General features: G+C 30.3%; 2 protein-coding genes across 2 annotated transcripts; both read left to right on the top strand.

Annotated features, from left to right (window-relative positions):
* Positions 1 to 10,878: 10,878 nt before the first annotated feature.
* Positions 10,879 to 13,934, top strand: LOC127250530 (expansin-like B1). The gene is made up of 4 exons (XM_051273860.1): positions 10,879 to 11,080; positions 11,454 to 11,560; positions 12,184 to 12,492; positions 13,496 to 13,934. Exons 1-4 carry the CDS (start codon positions 10,939 to 10,941, stop codon positions 13,697 to 13,699), a joined length of 762 nt encoding a protein of 253 aa, XP_051129817.1. The 5' UTR covers positions 10,879 to 10,938; the 3' UTR covers positions 13,700 to 13,934.
* Positions 13,935 to 17,148: 3,214 nt separating this feature from the next.
* LOC127250447 (cation/H(+) antiporter 15-like) lies at positions 17,149 to 21,375 on the top strand. The gene is made up of 3 exons (XM_051273731.1): positions 17,149 to 17,364; positions 17,624 to 18,619; positions 20,155 to 21,375. Exons 1-3 carry the CDS (start codon positions 17,149 to 17,151, stop codon positions 21,373 to 21,375), a joined length of 2,433 nt encoding a protein of 810 aa, XP_051129688.1.
* The last annotated feature ends 296 nt before the right edge of the window (positions 21,376 to 21,671 follow it).

Raw genomic sequence — 21,671 nt, 5'->3', positions numbered from 1 at the left:
CATGTTTTTATTTCTAGTAAATTATATTCGTTTATAATATTTTAATAAAAATAAATTAATTTAATTAACTTTATAACTTATGGCATCATACATATCGTAGGATGTAGGATCAATTCAAAATCTTTCCATAATCAATAAATATTTTTAGTTATATTTAAAACTCTGTTTTTTTTTTTTTATATTATCTACATAATTTCTTATAAGAAAATGGATGTGTTCTTTTTGTAAAAAAAATACAATATATTTCTCAAAAAAAATTAATATATTACACACACTTATTATTTTTATTATCTACACAAATTCATATACCTTACATAAAAAAAATATTTCTTCAAATTATTTTACAAAGCATACACCCGAAATTTTGTTAAAACATTTGTAACATTGATATGTTGAATGGATGAAATTACTCTAGATTAACAAAATATTTATAGTAGTTTAATTCTATCATACTCATTATTAATTATCTAATGTCATTTATAAGATAGTGTAAGATTTGATAGAATCACATGAAGTAACTATACAATGAAATTATCTTTTATGTTTTGGCACAACAAAGTACAAATATCAATTTCCAATAACAAAAAATAAATACTTATCGAAGTAGGACTTAAAAGGGTTAAAGTATATGATATATTCCTTCCGTCCCAAAACTATAATTTGGGTTGTGTTTGACACGAAATTTAAGGAATATTGATATTATATTGGTAGTGGATAAAATGTACGGGTAAAAGACTTTTTTGCCCTTGTGAGTGTATTAGCGTAAAAAATAGTAGCAATTATGTAATAATAATGAAAAAGTAAGGGTAGTTTTATAGTGATATGATTATTTATGAAAATGAGACTATTGTTTTGGGACGAACAAAATGATAAACATAACTATTGTATTGGGACGGAGGGAGTATATTGTTTCTTTTATTTTTAGGTGTGTCAATTTTGGTTATATATTTTCAAATAATAATTTTGGTCATTAAACTATCAAATTAGTCGAATGTTAGTCATTAATCATCAATTAACACTACAAAAAGTTAAAATTTAGCAACAATAAAATTTCGTAGCAAAAGATATGAATTATAGTAAAAATATTTTTGCGACGAAACTCATTTCGAAGCCTATACCGCGTTAGTAAAGGTCTTTGGCGACAAAATATGACTTTGGTAGCAAAAAAAAGTTTTTTGCAATGAAAGTTAAGAAAAAATATATAGCTACGAAGCTAAAGCTCTTTTGCTATAAAATTAAAATTTAGAACAAAAAAATTTTAGCAATAAAATATATATGATTTTTGTAGCAAAATGGTCTTAGTTATGGAAAATAATTTTGTAGCTAAAACCGTTTTTCTATGAAAATGTGATTTTCTCACAAAAAAAAAATAGCAACGAAATTACTTTCGTAGTACATAATTTATTTTTAGCGATGAAATTAATTTTGTTGCTAAATGACACATTTTAACTACAAAAATATTTCATAGTTAAAAATATTGTAGCTAATTAAATATTTTTTTTTTGTAGTGATTATGTTAAACAATTAACAACTAAATTATATATGTTAAGGTTACAACAAAGTTGGTAATTAAGGACTAAAATAAAGTAAATATGCTAAACTATATCGTATTGAACAACAATAAGTTGTATTATATATAATATAAACGTGTTAAACGAAGTAAAAAAATTGTTTAACTATAACATATATTTTGTAGAATGGTTATGTATTGAACTATAAAAGGATCTTCAATCAAAGTACAAAAGAATTTTGTGAACTATAAAAGGAAAAAAAAATTTATTTTTACTTTTTTTTTAAAAAAAAATTCATGTCCGGTTTAATGTGACTAAGTTTTGATGACAGAGAGAGTAGTAAATCTTGTGGTTGAAGAATGTACATTTCTAATTATTTTTTATATCTAATGAATTCTCCCCCTTTCTCTTTTTTCATCCTAGAAGTTTGATCCCCCTTTAATTATTATTATTTTTTTTGGGAGGGGGGGGGGGAAAGGATTTGTCATTTTTGTTTTGGGTATGCTATAACATATTGAGTATTCTAAATTTCGACATTTAAGCATTAAGTAATTTTAATCAAACGAATATTGTATTTTTTAAAATTTTTAATTAGATCTTCGTGTGTATTTCAATTAAAAGAAAAAATATACGTACAACATAACAAAAGTTAATAAAAAGTGTCGTAGGATTTGGCTGATGTATGCACACAAAATTAAGAAACCACAATGTCTAAAACGAGAAATGTGCACAATTTTTCGTGGCTATAATTATTGTATGTGTCTAAATAGTAAATTGTAATACCCGGTCTATAGTTGAATTGACTCATTAGGTGTTTTTTTAATTGAATAATTGTCGTCAATACATCAACTTCAAATGAATGCTGATTTTTAAATTCGAATCCGATATGCATAAATTTATGTCATTTGATAGGTTCTTAAGTTATCTCTTCAAACAAAAATGACATGTTGCTTCAATTATAGCCAAGATAGTAGTCAATGGTTAGTTGGTTCACCAAATTCATTTTTTAAAAAGTCATAACATGTTTAATTCAAAATTTGAATATAAAAATTACTTCTCACTTATATTTTACCTTCATTTTATCCCCCCAAACATCCCTAAGAAGCTCTAGTCTCCCCCTTCCCTCCCACTCAAGTTTGAAGTGACTTTTGAGTAAATCATTATACCTTTTTTTTTTTTTACCCTTAAAACTCGATTTCATAATTTGTGCGCATTATCTTAAGTTATTTCGGTTATCTAAATATAGACTTTTTGTTTTTAAATAATATTTTGATTCTTCATGATTTAACTTTAATTTGACATATAATATAAGTTCTTTGAAAGAAAAATAGATTTTAATGATTTTCTAAAGTTATGCATTTGCTTTCTTGGCAGAAAAATATTGTAATGTGTTCGAAGAGTTTTTTGTAATTTTTGGATATTGTTTTCGCATTTTTGTTTCATTTTAGATGCAGATACGTGTTATCTTTAGTTAGAAACCAATAATTCGAGTGTAAAAATATAGTTTTAGTAATTTTTACAATAAAATTAACTGTTATATTATCCCAAATTGAATGGATTGTGTGAGTTAAGATGATATTCTAGATATGATTCAAATGATTAATCAAATTTTTGGTCTTTGAAATGAAATTTTGAAATTTTGATCTTTGATTTGGCACATCTTTCATAATGTTCGGGCTAACTATGAATTTATGATGAATTTTATAAGATTTGTACGAAATTTGAGTAAGTTAATTAATTATGTTTGGTGATTAGGTGAAATACGATCGAACCAAGTTTCACGAGTTAATGGTAATTGAGTTAGTTAAGTTTCTATAAGTAAGGTAAGGTGTTAACTTATGCACATTTGAAATGAATATGTATTATGATTATGTATTCGTATGTGATATGTGATGAACTTGTTATGTATGACAATACTAATTGCTATTGGAAGTTGATGTGACATATATAGGATATATGACAAATCGTTTATTGAATTATTGATGCAATTGATGAACAAATTGTTGATAGTTGATGTATGAATACATTGTCTACACGATGAGATATATTCGGTTGAATTGTGTAAGCCGTAGATTTGGCTAAACTTGGCCAATGATTGACATGTCGATTGATAAATTGTGTAAGCCATAGATTTTGTTAGAATTAGCCGTTGATTGACAAATCTATTAATAAATTGTGTGAGCCTTAAATTTGGCTAGACTCAATTGTTGATTATAAATTCGATTGATAAATTATCTGAGCCATAGTTTTGACTAGACTTAGCCGTTAATTAGCAGGTCAGTTGATGTATTGAATGAGCAGATTTTGGCTAGTTATAGTTGTTTCTTGGTTATCGTTTATTGTTGATGATTTATTTCATGCATCGTATATTTAATTCATTTCTTAATTTTAGCTGATGTTACTACTTTTTTCAATGTAGAGTTAATTTGTGGACATTTGTCCACTTGATGCATCATAGGAATGAGACTTTTATAGAGCATGCATGACTTGTATTGGATAGTGTCTGAACTTATAATTACACATACTCCCTACTTTTGAGATACATTGAGAATTTTAATACACGTAAAGACTTTTTACGATTACATGCTTTTGAAAATACTTGTAAGTGTTGATAAATATATTTTAAGACTTTTTGCAAAGAAATTTTTTTATACTCACTTTTATTATGTTTTAGTCTTAGCATCGGGGCACATTACGCTTTTGTGTGATGTTCTTCTGGTGTTGATGCGTGGCATTTCAATATTATTATTTGGATGTTACGTAAACATATTAAACATATGCTTTAGAAAAATTGAGATTTTTTTAGTTTTAGTTTAAATAGTAATTTAATTTTATATATTGTAAGAATAAATAGTAAAGTTTTAGTAAAATTTGTATAAATTGAATTATATTAATTTTAATTTAGGATCATAACCAAGCAACTCCTAGGTATTCAAACTTAATAATAATTTATGTGAAAACTAAATAAACTTGTCAAAACATAACATTGAAAATTTCTTTTCCATCAAAGTATCAACATTTTGAACTCTATGAAATTTTAACAATATATATATATATATATATATAAAAACTCATGAGAGCCAAATTTCTCATCAGTAAAATAATCTCTTCACAATTTTACACAAATTGGTGAATTATTTGTCGGACATTTCAAATACTTCATTTCATGTTTCCCTACTCCCTTATTTTCCAAAATGAAATCATGACATGAATGTGGAGGAGAGAGACAATATTAGTAAAATTTAGGATTTATATATATATTTTTTATCTATAATTTTTGTTACTTATTAATTTGAGTTTTTTTTTTCCAAAAAAAAAAAAATTTATATCCAAATTTAATTTTTTCTTGACGTGGAGATAACTTTTCTTGATAAACATTCATTTGTAAACATTCATTTGTAACAAATTTGTACGACTCAATCTCCATTTGACGCCTAAGTAATTTTATTTTTGTTATAATATAAAATTGAAAATTTCTATTCAATAGTAAAAAATAATACATTTAATAGTGACATATAAGTCATTTAAATAAATTAAAAATCTTACAAATATCTCAAACAATATAAATACTATGATTATAAAAAAAAAATTAAATATATATTTTCTAAATATATGTATTAACACTTTTTGTTCAAGCTAGAAAATCGATGTGAAATTCTTGTGTACGGACTATACTTTCGATGTTGTGCACAATCATACAATTAAAACTTAATGGTTTTACTAATATATAAAATGATGTTAGGTGTAATAATTAATTTTTCCAATCAATGTTATTATAAAAATTAACGTACAAAACACACATAGGTACTCAATGTGTTGTCACCCACTAATTTAAATTAGTGTAACAAATAGGACCTATATCTATATATGTATGGTTGGTTGAGAAGCACTATAAAGTCCCACTTGTTGGAATTCAAAATTTAGACTTCACAAGGCCAAAACCAAGTTTGCTATAACAACCTTCGTTTATAGATCAATCCTTTGTTTTGATTCTAAAATTTTGACTAAAGCATTGAGAATAATCAAGGAGTATTCTTGCTCTTACAAACTATATATTCTTCTATTATTCTTTCCCTCATTCAAAAAATAAAATAAAATCATTCTATCTACCTGTATAAATCTAGCTCACTCCGACTTTCTAGCTCTTCATGAATTAAATTTTCTTAGTATGGTTTGTCCTTATACACGTACTTCAAATGTTTTGTTCTTACTTGTGCACATCTTGGTAAACTTTTCAAGAGGTCGTTAGTTCCTAAAATTGCTCTACAGGACACACACTCAATTCTAGAGTTTTATTTTTAATTGGATTCATGAAAAAAAAAAAATGTACACTGTTGATATGACTAGTTTTAATCGATCAATCTAAACCCTATCCTAAATCAAGGTATCACATTAACAAATATTTTCACTTAATATATATATGAGTACTTTGGATGTATTATTGGAAAATAAACATATAGCATTATAAATTTTAGCCAACAATATCAAGAAATAAAAAATTAATTGTGAAGAGGAATAACGGATTTCAACGTAGAAAATCTAAATTATTTTGGAACAAAGGTAGATACGTGTCAACCGCTAAAAGAACAACAGTGAGAAAAAAAATTTGAACAAGGTTATTTATATAACTGTTGTATCTGAAATTTTGATTTCTGACGGCCGGTCTTTAATTTTAAAGCTTGTCGAAAGGGTTAAAAATGTGAGTTCTCCGGATGATTCAAAAATCCTTCGGGCTAGTCTCGCATAAGATGATATTATAAACAAAAAAAAAAAATATGATAAAATAAGGTAAAAGAAATAGACAAAAGTTGGAGAAATCCAACATGAAGAGGGAAAAACAAGATAAAATTGTGTTATATTAAGGAAGAAAATGAAATATATTACTAGAAAATTATAAGGAACAAAAGTAAAAAGATAATATAAGGAAAGAAAAATGGTAGAAAAAAATATAGACAAGTTTGTGGTGTGCTGGTTGTTTTTTTGTTTCCTTCTTCCATCTTGATTTTTATATACCTCATTATACTTTTATTACACTTCAATAAGTGTTTTAACATTCATCATTATTGGAGATCATTAAGGCATCCTCTATTTCTTCATAACTTTCATAACCCTTAAATTCTTCAATGATCTACTTAGTACAATCCATAACTCCAAATCCGCCAACCCTTATGACTTCCTCTCATTTTTATCATCATGCAATTAGTATTTCAATACACAGTACCAAAATAATGCTAATTTATTTTTCCAAGTAATATCTTCTATCACTTAACTCTTGTAACTTCCACCACTATCCATTTTTTTAATCAAAGTTTTAATGTAAGTTACTTCCTTAATGTTCATCATAATAGATTAATCAATTTTCATCATTAAATCTCCCTCCCTCCTCAAAGTCATCTAAGACTTCATTTATTTATTATCCTTCATAAGTTCCCCCATATTCTCATAAATTCGCCCAAGTAACAACAATAACTGTCATTTTCGCCACTTTAATTGTCATTTATGCTGCCTTAACTTTCATTTCTTCTATCTTCTGTTTCGATTTCACTCCAATCGTATCATTTTGAAATTATTAGCTTGTAGTCCTCCTCTTACACAATCCATTCATACTTTTCTTGGCGGATTATCATTTTCTTGGACTGAATCATCTCCAAATCATGTTGTTTCGCCATTTTCCCCCCCTCCATTTGCACTTTTTGGATACAACAATAACGCAAAATAAAATTCCTAAACATAAACACTAGGGTGAAAAGAGGAACTCAATTCAATTATAATTATTGTGGATCTACTGGGCCTTCGACTCCTACAAATTCTCTATAATGAGAATTTCAAAGTAACGTGTAGTTAACGAACAAGTTCCTTTTTACAAGTGACACGGTAAGAGCTTCATATGGATGGGGAAATGATAATCATGGGTGATTAAGAATTAAAAGTTTTGTACATTTGAATGCCTTTGGCATCTGTTTACTCTAACGATTATGAAGAATTATTTGTGTGTTAATTATATGAAATAAATAGATAATCATTTGCAATCCAATACAATAAACATTATTCATGTTATTGTGGTTTTGTAGTAATTATATGTATTATAATATTATATGTAATTGTTAGAATGAGTTAATGAGGCGAGCTAATCCATAATTTACTATAACCCACAAATTGGTAGTTTTCTTGGGAGATCTAGGGAGGGGGTGGATCAAATTTTACTTAATCCAACAATCCTTTAAAGTATGGGTAGTCATAATGAGAGCAAGCCAATCTAGTGGATTCAATTTATTTTAGCAGCTCTATACACAATATTGAGATAGTTTTATAATTTTTTTTTTATTTTAAATTTCTTACATGCTTTATCCAATTTTTAATCTTACAAAAGTTAAAATATCAATTTTCAACTTATTTAGACAATGAGTTTTAAGATTCGAACTGTCAAAATAGATTGATGAGGTGAGCCAACCCACACTCACTATTTGGCAGATTTTATTAAAACTAGATAATTCAATACTACTATGATATTGTTTACTCGGTAGCGGTTCCCTAGGTCAGAAAGGGGAGCAGATGTTTGAAGGTTTGTCTTATTATTATATTATTAAAGTTGTTAGAGAAAAAAAAAACTTCTAAAGATACATACCTGGAACAACTAGAAGACAACCAATAGGAAACATCCTGAACGAACAATTTTCCGTTTAAGGTATATCTATCACTCGTTATGCCGAATCAATCAACAAGCAACCAACATTCTCTATCTTCAACGCTTCAGGCAGGCGGCCTTGTTGCAAGGACTTGATAGTGGTGCTATAGTCCATGGAGCTCAAGATTGGTATTGGGTAGAACACGCACAGATTTATATTTGAACTTCATCCAAAAAGTTTCATACTAGTGGAATCATACGTGGACTTATAAGTTGTGGATACTTGTTTTAATTTTTTATCTTTCAATATGAGACTTAAGTTTGCACTTCAACATATATGTGTCTAACCCTCTCAACCGTCCTTATTTAACGGTGTTTGCTTTCCACGCATCCAAACTGCATATAGCTTTGGAATCTTCATTTTTAAATTCTTTAAATTATAAATATATTAATTTTTCTTCATTAATTTAAAATATTCTTTTTAAAAATATAATCTCGATAAAAAAACTAAAACTCAAATACAAACAAAACCAAAACTCCATTAATTAATGAGATACACATTTAATTGATTGTGTTGTAAATTTTTTAATTACAAGTGCTATTGGGGGTGAGCACAATAGCCCTCAACGATTTCCACACTTGTTTGAACCACGAAACGTTCTTTAGCCTAACTATAAGACGTGCGTGTGTGTGTATATATATATATATATATATTATATGGTGAATATTTAATAAATAAATAAATAAAGATCTTGTATGAAGAATGCACATGTCATAATGAGGACATCCAAGTGCTATTATTGTTACAAATTTTTGGGTGATTTTTGGTTCTGGTTCTATTATCATTATATATGTTTTTTTTTACTAACGTGGCCGCTGCAAGTCAACGTAACAACGTACTCCCTCCATCCCAAAAGTATAGTCTTATTGTGTTAGATACGAGATTTAAAAAATATTAATATTATATTGGTAGAGTTGGTAAAAAATAAGGATAAATGAATTTTTTGCCCTTGTGAGTATATTAGTGTAAAAAATAGTGACAATTGTGTAAATAATAATGAAAAAAAAAAGATAGTTTTATGGTGATATGGTTATTTATGGAAATTAGACTATTGTTTTGGGACGGACAAAAATGATAAACAAGACTATTGTATTGGGACGGAGGGAGTATAAATTAAACTACGTTAAAAAGAAAAATTATATTAGACGAACTATGTGTTGTAAACAAAATCGTTATAATTCATCCAACACCAGTATACCATTACTTACGGAACTTAAATATGATATTTTATATATATATATAAAAAAAAATAATACCCTTTTTTGTCTCAATTTATCATTTATATTCGTCCTAAATCATCTCGTTACTGTAAATAGTCATATCACTATAATATTACATTATTATTATTGCACAAATACTACAACTTTCGTTCACAACCAATCTATCATTTGTATTTGGCGTCATTGTTTTTAACATTAAAAATATCCTTATATTTGTATAATTTTTTGTACAAATGTCATTACATTAGTATTATAAGACACCAATAGAAATATTTTTATTGTTTTTCCTTAATTTGTACTAAGTTTTGATATAATAATTAATATTCAAAAATTAACATGAAAAAAGTAAACGGATAGATCGGTGGTGTACGGAGGTACTATTAGTTTTTAAAGTTAAATTAAAGCTCACATTAAATTTGGTACCACAAAACTATAGTTCATATGTAATTCTAAAATTTCAAATTCCATTGATCTTAAAGTAGTACTAAATAATAATAATAAATAAATAAATGGGGTCTCTAATCATGCCAAAATTTTAAACATTCCTAAACATCATCAGCAATAGCTAATCAATTATCATCATCACATATTCGTGTAATAATTGGATCCATTAATTTGGGCTAAAGAACAAACAATGGATTATTATTAAAAATAATTATATATAATATAATATAATATAATATAATAATACAATACCAAAATAATAATAATAAAGAAAGTGCATTGAGGAGTAAGTGGAGGTGTTCTCATATCTAAAGGGCACACTTGTATCCAAATCTCACTTCCCACCATTCACTAAAATATTGTTATATACAAAATAAGATTTTTTTTAAGCGTGTTCTTTTGGTTTTAGATTATTATTATTATTTAAAATAATAGTTTGAATTTAACATTTCATTATAAAAAAAATAAATAAAGTTGCCCATAAGTACACAGTGGTTTCAAAATTCAACCTAAAATATCTCATTATTTTAAAAATTGCATAACACTTCTTTATATTTTAAAAAAGCATTGCATAAAATTTCACCGCCATTAAACCTTCATTGTATGATGAGAAGATCTCTTATCTATAATGTTTGTATGACAGGGTTTTATGCAATATTTTAAAAGTATAAATGGCGCTATCCAATTTTTAAAGTAAAATAGGGATTTACACTGAATTTCGAAAGCACAGAGGGGTTTCATGCAACGTTTTTGAAAGTATAAAGGGACGTCATGCAATTTTTAAAATAAAAATAGTATTTACGTTAAATTTCGAAATCACTTGAAAGTTATAGACAATTTTACCTAAAACAATATTATATGTTTTTACAAAAAATTGCAATAACTGCATAGAACAAAATTAAAGTCAGACGTCAAAATAACAGAGCGCGTACGTACTTCATCCCAAGCTACCAAGCTTCATCTCAGGGCTATATAAATGCCATATTCTTGTCCAAATATTTCACACATTCGACACTCTTTTCCCTTTCATTACATACATAGATTTTAGTCAACTCTTTAATCAAGATACAACTATATATGTATATGAATATGAACTTTCCTATTTTCTCAATTTTGGTTCTTGTGTTGCTCGTTGTTGCTTCGCCGTGTCATTGCCAAGACGGGTATGTTTGTACAAGGGCTACATATTACGGAAGCCCAGAATGTCCTGGGAATCCTCGTACGTATACTTTTAACTCGGGCGTGTTTTGTTTGTATTATTAATCTTTGTTTCGCATTACGTGTGTTTATAAAATTTTTTTCTTTTTAAAATTATAATTATAAGAGAAAAAAAAATACTTCTAGACACGCTGCAATTGATGCAATAGCTCATGTTCGTATTTTATTTTTCTCACATCCAAAGCAGTTTTTTCATTAAAAACCCACATCTAGCAACTTTTTCACCACAATATATATATATATATATATAAAGACACGCAAAAAAAAAGTCATAAGCAAACATACAATTCATTTTCAAGCAAAAATTTATGTAAAGTTTTATATTCAATACTTATTTTGACTTTTTTTTTTAAAAAAATACTAATTAATTGTAGATGGAGCATGTGGTTATGGAGAATATGCGACAATAGTGAACGACGGTCTAACTGCCGGGGTGTCGAGACTTTACAAGAATGGATCGGGCTGTGGTGCCTGCTACCAGGTACTAGATAAATTCTATAGCTATATATATTGGACTAAGGCGATTTTGAAGTAATCTTTTTTTTAGGTACTTTACATATATTTTGAATGAGATGATCGGAATTACCCTAAATTAGATTGCTGAATCAGTATATGATAATAGTTTTATATAACATACATTACAGTTGATTTAAGGACAAAGATGTAAATTAGTATAACACCAATGTTGCTATTTATTGACAATATATGATAATAATTCACACAACATATGAATGTGCATGTTAATATAACATAAATGCATAATATAAACTGACAGTACACGATAATAATCCATACAACACATACTAATTTAATTCCAAGTTCTTGTTTTTGTGTAATAAACATATTGGATGGCTAGCCTGGAAGGATAAGGACATCCACAACCCTTAAAATACAAATATTCACTATTCCATTATGCATTCTCCACTCACATATTATCCCATAAAATATCACAAATTTAAAAAGAAAGATTGATTTTTCACAAGGTACAAAACAAAACATATAATAGAGAAGATACATACCAGAAAGGAAAAAAAAATAAAAGTGATAATTGACCATAGATAACATAATTGATAACAAATGATGGATTTATAATTTATGTTGTAGGTTAGGTGCACGATCCCGACACATTGTAGCAAAGAGGGGACAAATATCGTGGTGACAGATTTTGCCATTGGGCATTACACTGACTTTGTACTAAATGCTCGCGCCTACGCCAGTTTGGCGCTCCCAAACATGGCTTCTGAGCTCATTGCCTATGGTGTGATCGATGTTGAGTACCGAAGAATCCCTTGCAAGTATAGCTATAATCTCAAGCTCAAAGTTCACGAGCGTAGTAGCTTCCCGAGCTACATTGCCATTTTCCCTATATACCAAGCGGGGTTTTACGATATTGTTGCCGCTCAAGTGTGGCTGGTAAGTCTCGCCGTCCAATTATTTCATTCTATTTATGCTGATTTGTCGTCTCGTGACAAATTAGTAGACGATAGCGGTATGCGTTGTTCTAGATTTTTTTATTTTTTATTTTTGAGAAACAACTGTTCGCTCACATTAGACAAAGTGGAAAAAAAAAAAAAAAGAATACCGTGCAAAAAATAAATACTTTAATTATGATGAGTGAATAAAGGATTTGTATCGTATTTTGGAATTTTGAGATATTTTAAAAATAAATATTTGATTTGACATTTTAAATACAAAATATATAAAGAATGATGACTTAAGTAATAAAAATGTTTTAATAGTCAACTATTAAATGTTAAATACTATTTATTATTTTTATCCTTTGACATGAAATTCTAAGAGATGCATAATTTTAATAGTTTATTTTTTTAAGAATATTTGTCTTTACATTTTATTTGAAATAATTATATTAATTTTTCTTAGATGAATCAGATCGAAAAACTAGTATAAATATAAAAGAAAATTTGAGAAAACTTATACAATCTAAATTAAAATTAATAAGAAAAGATTTGGAATTGAAAGCATACATATAACTAGTAAACATAGCTTTCGAAACTGAAAGATGGAATCATGTCTGGTAAATTTCTTGAAATATTTATACAATAAATATTTTTTGCTATAATCTAAAATTCTATTTGATTTGGTTTAGATAAAATCAAAACTATTTTGATCATATGAACAAAGTGAATCTTTCCATTAATTGTCGTATATTGTTAATTTCTTGAAAATAAAATAAAATACATATAGTATAATTCTTTTTGTAGGACTTGTAATCACATATAATTACAATATCAAATTCTTGTTATTCGTCGTGTTTTCTCATAGCTAATTCCCTAGATCTTTTTGTCATTTACGCGCCTTATTTGTTTATATTTATTCTATTGTTCCCGTATTGTTAAGAAATATGTGGATTCGTGAAAAAATTAATTAACACAAAAAATAATATATATACACGTAGGAGGATTGCAAGGAATGGAGGGATATGCGACGAGTGTTCGGTACAGTATGGGATATGGAAAATCCTCCGAGAGGGGCATTGACGATAAGGATACAAGTGGTTAGCGCGATCAACGGTGAAGTAAAGTGGGTGCAGCTTGTCGGCGTCATTCCTACTGAATGGAAGGCGGGATTAGCATACGATACGGCAATCCAGTTCGACTAATTATTATATACATACATATCTATATGGGTGCAATTTATGATATTTCTAAAGAATGCATAGATACCTATATATATATATATAAATGTAGTATTGTATTTTAGCATAAATGTATACAATAACTTGTGTAAATCTTATTGTATACTTCTCCTTTGTGTTTGTCAAAAAAATGTGCATAAAATCCTTGTATTTGTGCACAAAATTTTTTGCTGACACGAATGTGAGTTATAAAATAAAATTTATATAATTTGATATACTAGTTTGATTGACCTTTTGTTTGCTTTTTCATTACGTAGCTTGATTGTTTTTAGTAAAAAATATATTAATAGGGTAAACTGTTTTTTTAGTCCCGTAACTGGACCCTTTTATTATTTTAGTCCCGTAAGTGGAGCCTGTCGCAAACTAGTCCCATAAGTGAAAAATTTTCGTTGTTTTAGTCCTCCGGAGCCGGAAACGCCCGCGTGGCTCGCCGGAGGTGATGTGTCCGCCGGGTCAACGACACCTGGCGAACACGTGGATTTTTTATTTTATTTTTTATTTTTTAAATTTTTTTTAAAAACTTTTTTTTAATTTATTTTTAATTTCATTTGTATTTTTTTATTTTTTTTATTTAGTCCAATTTTATAAAAAAATTTAAAAAGAATAAAAATAAATAAATCCACGTGTCCGCCAGGTGTCGCTGACCTGGCGGACACGTCACCTCCGGCGAGCCACGCGAACATCTCTGGCGTCGGAGGACTAAAACAACGAAAATTTTCCACTTATGGGACTAATTTGCGATAGGCTCTACTTACGGGAAAGGGTTCAGTTACGGGACTAAAAACCAATTTACCCATATTAATAACTCATACAAAATATCATGTCCAACTACCGTTTCATTTGAAAAACAACAAAAATGAAAAAATATATACAAAAACACAAAAAGAATGAACCCTATAAAATCGATGTCAAAACAATTCTATTGATACGATTGCTACTAGAAAAAACAATAATAATAATCGCATAATTTGTTGCAAATTTAAATTATGCGATGATAAAATCTCACGTATAACAAATTTACCCAGTGCACACTTTCGGATAGTGGCTGCGAATTTCCACGTAATATTTAATTATATCGTGGTCCTTCGTTAAGATGTATAAGCATACCATCCGGTGGCGAAGCCAAGGGGGGTGCCCTATTTATTGGCTACCCCAATTAATTTAATAGAAAAAATTAGTATTACAAATATTTAATTCGATCATCTAGATATAATAATTCTTAAGCCTATAAGTTTATATATATATATATAAAGGGTCAATGAGAAAAACAAATTAAAATTTGACTGTTTGTAATATTTTAATTTTAATCATATTAAGTATTTTTAAAATATATATTATATATTTAAAAAAAATAAAATAAAATAAAATTGGGCCCTGCCATTGATACCATCTATTAACAATACCGAAGGACAAAATTATCCAATACCATATGATAATTGCTTCTTCAATAAAGAAATAAAAACTCTTCTCTTCGTGTGTTTTTTTTTTTTTTTCTTTATAGTACAATTCTCTTTTTATCTTAAAAATATTGCATTCAACCACCATTATAACAAAAACATATAGAATCGGCTGCGGATTCTTACGTTAAAAAAAAAAAATAAAAAAATACAAAATGGGAGTGCACAACTAGGTGGGAAAAATTGCAAAAAATATTTTACATGTATACCTCATTATCACTTTTGTCCCGTATTCATCCCACTAGCAAAATATATCTCGTATGTTTGCAAAAGTCGTTATTTATATCTTTTGGTCGCGCCTATCGGCACATGATCGCGCATCACTGCGCGTGGTGTGAAACGTCACGCCCGGCTAAAAACAAAAAATAACGATTTTTGCAAACATGTAGGATATATTTTGCCAGCGAGATAAATACAGGATAAAAGTGATATCGGGGTATACATGAGAATATATTTTGCAATTTTTTTCGTAAGATCCAAACTTATGTAATAAATTTAGTACCTTTTAGTGTGATTTATTATCTTGTAAGCATTGTCAATAATGGATATATCCATTCCAAACAAGCATAGTTCTATATTTCGTTTCAAGAAAATAATAGACTCGAATCATAACTTGTTTTCAATTTACAATCTTATAAATTTAGGGGTGTGTTTACTTTGAATGTTTAGGGTGTATAATATTTTGTTATACAATCTAATCATATATTTACTATCTATTATTATAATCCAAGATAAGGTAAAACCTGGTATAATAATACTATAATTAAAAATTATTAATCTTTCTCTTACAAGTGATAATAAATAATACTAAAATATAATTAACATAAAAAAACTATTTTATCTATTATTAATACCTAATTTACTATTAATTTTATTATTTAATTAAGGATATTTTAGGCAAAATTAATAATATTATACAATAATCAATTCTAGTAAACATTGAATTATTTTATCGTATATTATATAATCCATATGAATATGGGTAAACTATTTTTTTAGTCCCCTAAATGGACCATTTATCATTTTAGTCCCGTAAGTGGAACCTATCGCAAACTAGTTCCATAAGTGAAAAATTTTCGTTGTTTTAGTCCTCCGGTGCCGGAGATGCCCGCGTGGCTAGCCGGAAGTGAAGTGTCCGCCAGGTCCCGCCAGATGTCGCTGACCTGGTGGACACGTTGATTTTTTTTTTATTTTTTTATTTTTTTAAACTTTTTTTAAAACTTATTTTTAATTTATTTTAAATTTATTTTTATTTTATTTTTATTTTTTTTATGCAAAATTTTTTCACTGGGACTAGTTTGCAACATGCTCCACATACAGGACTAAAATGATAAAGAGGTCGTTACGGACTAAAAAAACAATTTACTTTATGAATATAATAATATATGTACAATATTATATCACCTACCTCATGTTATAATTCAGCTAAAGTACCTTTGTTAAGATTATTGTATAATATTTTGATTGTATTTCTATGTATAATTCAGCTTGGTATTCGGTATATCGATATATAATGATCGATATTGTACCGATAATATATATATATATATTTCCAATTTTAAATTAATTGATTAATTCTATAATTAGGGATCAATCTCTTGGCAGGTATATCGTCCACAGAAGTGATAATACTCCCTAATCAACAGGCCAACCTCCCAAACACAAACCCTAAAAACTTAGGGGTCAAAAAAGGAAAGCAAAAACACCCATTCTTCATCTAACTAAATTTCTGTAAAATTTTCATTCCTTTTTCATCTCAAATTTCTGTGTTTTTCTCTCCCTTTTAGCATTAATTTAGCAGTTGCATAGACTGCGACTTTCGAATATAATTTTGACTATGAATCCACGAAGATGACACACTTGATACATATATTTCCGACATGCCTTTGAAGGGACAAACACTACAAAGTTTATTCTTGTAATAACCTGAAATTACATCAATACTTATCGGAGAAGATGGCGGAAAAGGGCAGCAACACCACGTCGTACCGGCCGATCGTGTGCTATGCCCCGACCATGATCACGACCAACGGCATTTGGCAAGGAGATAACCCGTTGGACTACGCGTTGCCGCTCTTTGTATTGCAATTGACACTCATCATTCTCACCACTCGCTTCCTCGTTTTCGTCATGAAACCGTTTCGCCAACCTCGTGTCATCCCTGAGATCCTCGTACGTCTCTTTGATCATTAATGTTGTGTAATGAAACTACACTTGATTGAGGGGTGCGTTTAGTTTGAAGGATTATTTAGTTTTTAATAGTTTAAGAATAATTTAGTTTTTAATGTTGTGTAATGAAACTATGCTTTTATTTAGGGTGCGTTTACTTATAAAAAATTATTTAATTTTTAATCGTTTTGGAGATAAAAATTGTAGAGTTTTCTTACATAGTAATTTTTTCAAAGTGAATTATGCGATAAAATTTTGACAGGGCGGGATAATTTTAGGGCCATCGATACTCGGACAAAGCAAGAAGTTTGCGGAGATGGTGTTTCCACTCCGGAGCGTGATGGTCCTCGAGACAATGGCGAATGTCGGGATTCTCTACTTCCTATTCCTCGTAGGAGTCGAAATGGACATTGTAATGATAAAAAACACGGGAAAGAAAGCGTTGGTGATCTCATCGGCCGGGATGATTCTACCCTTCCTTATAGGCGTATCATTCGCATTCGTGCTACACACGAGCGGGCAATGGGTAAAACTCGGCACATTTATTATATTCCTCGGTGTTTCCTTATCGGTCACGGCATTCCCCGTGCTTGCGCGCATTCTAGCCGAGTTGAAGCTTCTCAACACCGATGTTGGAAAAATAGCAATGGCTTCGGCTCTCATCAACGACATGGCCGCGTGGATTCTATTGGCGCTCGCGATAGCAATAGCCGAGGATGAGGCCTTGTCCCTATCCTCATTGTGGGTGTTATTTTCAAGCATAGGGTTTGTTCTTTTTTGCTTTTTCGCGGTAAGACCGATGCTTGTGTGGATTCTACAAAGAACACCCGAAGGCGAAGCGATCAATGAGTTCTACATATGCCTAATTCTTACGCTCGTGATGCTCTTTGGTTTCATAACCGATGCGATGGGGACACACGCCGTGTTTGGGGCTTTCGTCTTTGGTTTGATCATCCCTAATGGACCTATCGGTGTGATGCTTATCGAGAAGTTGGAGGACTTTGTCTCGGCGCTATTGTTGCCCATTTTTTTCGCGATAAATGGTCTCAAGACGGACATTACAACGATCAAAGGCGTTGGGACTTGGATGCTTCTCGCCCTTGTTATAGTTCTCGCTTCGCTCGGTAAAGTTACCGGGACACTACTCGCTTCTCTTTATTGTAACATACCATTCCATGAAGGACTTACTCTTGGATTGCTCATGAACACCAAAGGCCTTCTTGAGATGATTGTGCTTAATGTTGGCAAAGATCAAAAGGTATATGTTTCTTCTAGGTATGATACATACGATGAAGTTAGGGAAAATTGTAAATTTTGTTCTATGTTTATAGTTTAATGATTATTTAATCTTTATTTTTCATCGGTTGTGTTTTTGTCACATATCTTGCAAAAAAGTTAGTTTTTTTTCTAGATAAGAAGATCGACTTTTTTGCAAGATAGTAGATGAGAGGTCGAGAAAATATTGTTTTTCTGTAAGATAGGACCAAAACACAACCGATGAAATATTGAAGATCAAAAGATAAATTATTTTTTAGTCTCTCGTTTTATCATTGTTCCTGGATATGAATAATCCTACAACTAAAACAATTTGGTAGAATTAATCATTTGGCACGAGGTTGCCTACATGACACTATCATGATCTGCCGGAGTTGATGCACATGTAGCACTAACAACATAGCTACGTATAATATTTTATTTAGGTAAAATTATTCCTAATTTATCTTTATTTTATGAAATCTGCACCCCTTTTTTTTGTGATTTAAAAATTATGTGAAATTATTTTATATTTTAAAAAATATTGCATAAAATTATTTTTCTAAAATTTCTGTACAATAATTTTTAAAATACGAAAAAATATTATACAATTTTTAATAAATTTTATATAATATTTTCTAAAACACGGTGAAGTCGGACCATTCTAAATGACATAGAAGAATGATGTAGACTTTTGGATTTTGCATTTATTTTATTAATGAGATGAGATATAAACAAAATATAGCATTACAAATGGCACTTACAACATAGATATATGTGAACACATCAGTTCCAACAGGTCATAATGACACCATAGTCAACTCCGGTATCGAATAACTATTTCTGCCCTTTTTTTTTTTATTATTGTGGAATTGTTTTCATATATTCTCACCGTTCCAATACAGTAGTTCTGTTTATCATTTTTGTCCGTCTTAAAATAATAGTCTTATTTTCATAAATAATCATATCACTATAAAATTACCTTTACCACAATTGTCACTGCTTTTTACATTAATACACTCACAAGGACAAAAAAATCTTTTACCCGTATTTTTCACCCACTACCAATATAATATCAATATTCTTTAAATCTCGTGCAAAAAATAACCCAAACTATAGTTTTGGGACGGAAGGAGTATAATTTATTTATATTCTAAAATGATAAATGAAGTTAAGGGACTAAATAATAGTGTAATCGAAGATAAAAAGTGTTCACTCCGTCCGGCCCTAAGGTTTCATTTACCTTTTGCGTCATTATACTTAACGCTAAAAATATCCTTATATTTATATAATTTTTTGCACAAATATCATTATAATAGTATTATAAGACACTGATACAAGTACTTTTACTATTTTCCTTTAATTTGAACTACGTTTTCAAATAATAATTAATATTTAAATATCAACACGTAAAAGGTAAATGAGACTATTAGAATCACACAGAGGTAGTAATAATTAACCGTATGTATAGAACTAAATTTGTAATCTTCCATTGACATTACCTTGAAAAATAACATCAATGTTGGTATTCGAATGTAGGTTTTGGATGACAAATCTTTCGCGATACTTATCGTAGTAGCGACTTGCATGACGGCAATCGTCCAACCGGCCATCACGAACATACAAAAACCGGGTCGAAAATACGTCCCTTACAAGAGGCGAACCGTTCAACAAGCAAAGCCCGGCGGTGAGCTTCGCCTATTAGTATGCATACATACGCCGAGGAATGTCCCGACAATAATCCATCTCCTCGAGGCCACAAACGCGACTAAAAACTCGCCAATTCGCGCGTACATCCTCCACCTCCTCGAGGTCACCGGTCGCCAATCCGCGATGCTCATTGTCCACAACATGCGAAAATTAGCGACAAACCAATCCAACAACAAATCGTACCATATCTTCAAAGCCTTCGAAAACTTCGTGCAACAAGAAGAGTTCATCACGCTCAACCCGCTCACGGCGATATCTCCCCCGACCACAATGCATGAAGACATATGTGGCGTCGCCGAGGACAAGCATGTCACGCTCATCGTCTTGCCTTTCCACAAGCAACAAACCGTCGACGGTGGAATGGAAGTCACCAATCCGGCCATTCGAACTATTAATGTAAATGTGCTCGACAATGCGCCGTGTAGTGTGGCAATTCTTGTCGATAGAGGCTTCAATGGGCCGGCGAGATCGTTCTCCGGGAACAATAAGTTCCACCACGTCGCCGTGCTATTTTTTGGAGGGCCCGATGATAGAGAGGCGTTGGCCTTCGCGTGGAGGCTCTCCGAGCACCAAAGGAACAACCTCACTATACTACGTTTTACAACAGGAGAAAATACGTCACACAATGGGCTCGAGGAAGATCTTGATGAGAAGTACATAAATAAATTTTGCGAAGGGACCGAAGACAATTCGTCGGTTGCATACATGGAAAGAGAGGTGAGTCATGGCGAAGAAACCGTCGGAATCATAAGGTCGATGAACAAAAACCATGACTTGGTGATAGTAGGTCGGGGGCGCGGCGTGACTTCTCCGGTGACGGCGGGGCTTAGCGATTGGTGCGAGTGTCCGGAGCTCGGCGCAATAGGAGATTTGTTGGCCTCGCCGGATTTCACGTCGACCTATTCGGTGCTCGTAGTGCAACAATACCAAGGGGATGAGGTACTCGGTGATGTCGCCACCATTAACATGCCGGAAAGTCCTAATGAGCACCACAACGACGAGGCTCGGCCGTCGCCGGCGCCGGAGGAAAAAATTGGTCATCAACCGTAACCCTAAAGGCTTGCCGGAGATTAACCCTAATGTTTAGAAATTAGGGTATAGAAAAGCCAAATGTACGTAGTAAGCTTTCTATTTTATTATGATGTAGTGTGATACTTATAGTTCACCACATTCAAGTCTTGTTTACATTGCTGGATGGATCGATCAATCACTTTGGGGAAAAAAGTGAAAATAAAAGTTCATGCATGGGTTTGTTTGGTTTGATTTGTGTTTTAAACTAAATTTCTTTTACTATTCTATTTATACGGATTTTTTATAAAAATATATATATTTTTTAAATAAAATAT

Source organism: Andrographis paniculata, unplaced genomic scaffold, assembly GCF_009805555.1.
Source record: "Andrographis paniculata isolate CXL003 unplaced genomic scaffold, ASM980555v1 Contig37END, whole genome shotgun sequence".
Classification (NCBI taxonomy): Eukaryota; Viridiplantae; Streptophyta; class Magnoliopsida; order Lamiales; family Acanthaceae; genus Andrographis; species Andrographis paniculata.
This window is presented reverse-complemented; position numbering and strand designations above follow the sequence as displayed.

Coding starts and splice junctions, on each gene's coding strand:
- LOC127250530 (XM_051273860.1), top strand. CDS start 10,939: ATGTATATGAATATGAACTTTCCTATTTTCTCAATTTTGGTTCTTGTG. Junction 11,561..12,183: donor GCTGTGGTGCCTGCTACCAG/GTACTAGATAAA, acceptor TTTATGTTGTAG/GTTAGGTGCACGATCCCGAC. Junction 12,493..13,495: donor TTGCCGCTCAAGTGTGGCTG/GTAAGTCTCGCC, acceptor ATATACACGTAG/GAGGATTGCAAGGAATGGAG.
- LOC127250447 (XM_051273731.1), top strand. CDS start 17,149: ATGGCGGAAAAGGGCAGCAACACCACGTCGTACCGGCCGATCGTGTGC. Junction 17,365..17,623: donor GTGTCATCCCTGAGATCCTC/GTACGTCTCTTT, acceptor AAATTTTGACAG/GGCGGGATAATTTTAGGGCC. Junction 18,620..20,154: donor ATGTTGGCAAAGATCAAAAG/GTATATGTTTCT, acceptor ATTCGAATGTAG/GTTTTGGATGACAAATCTTT.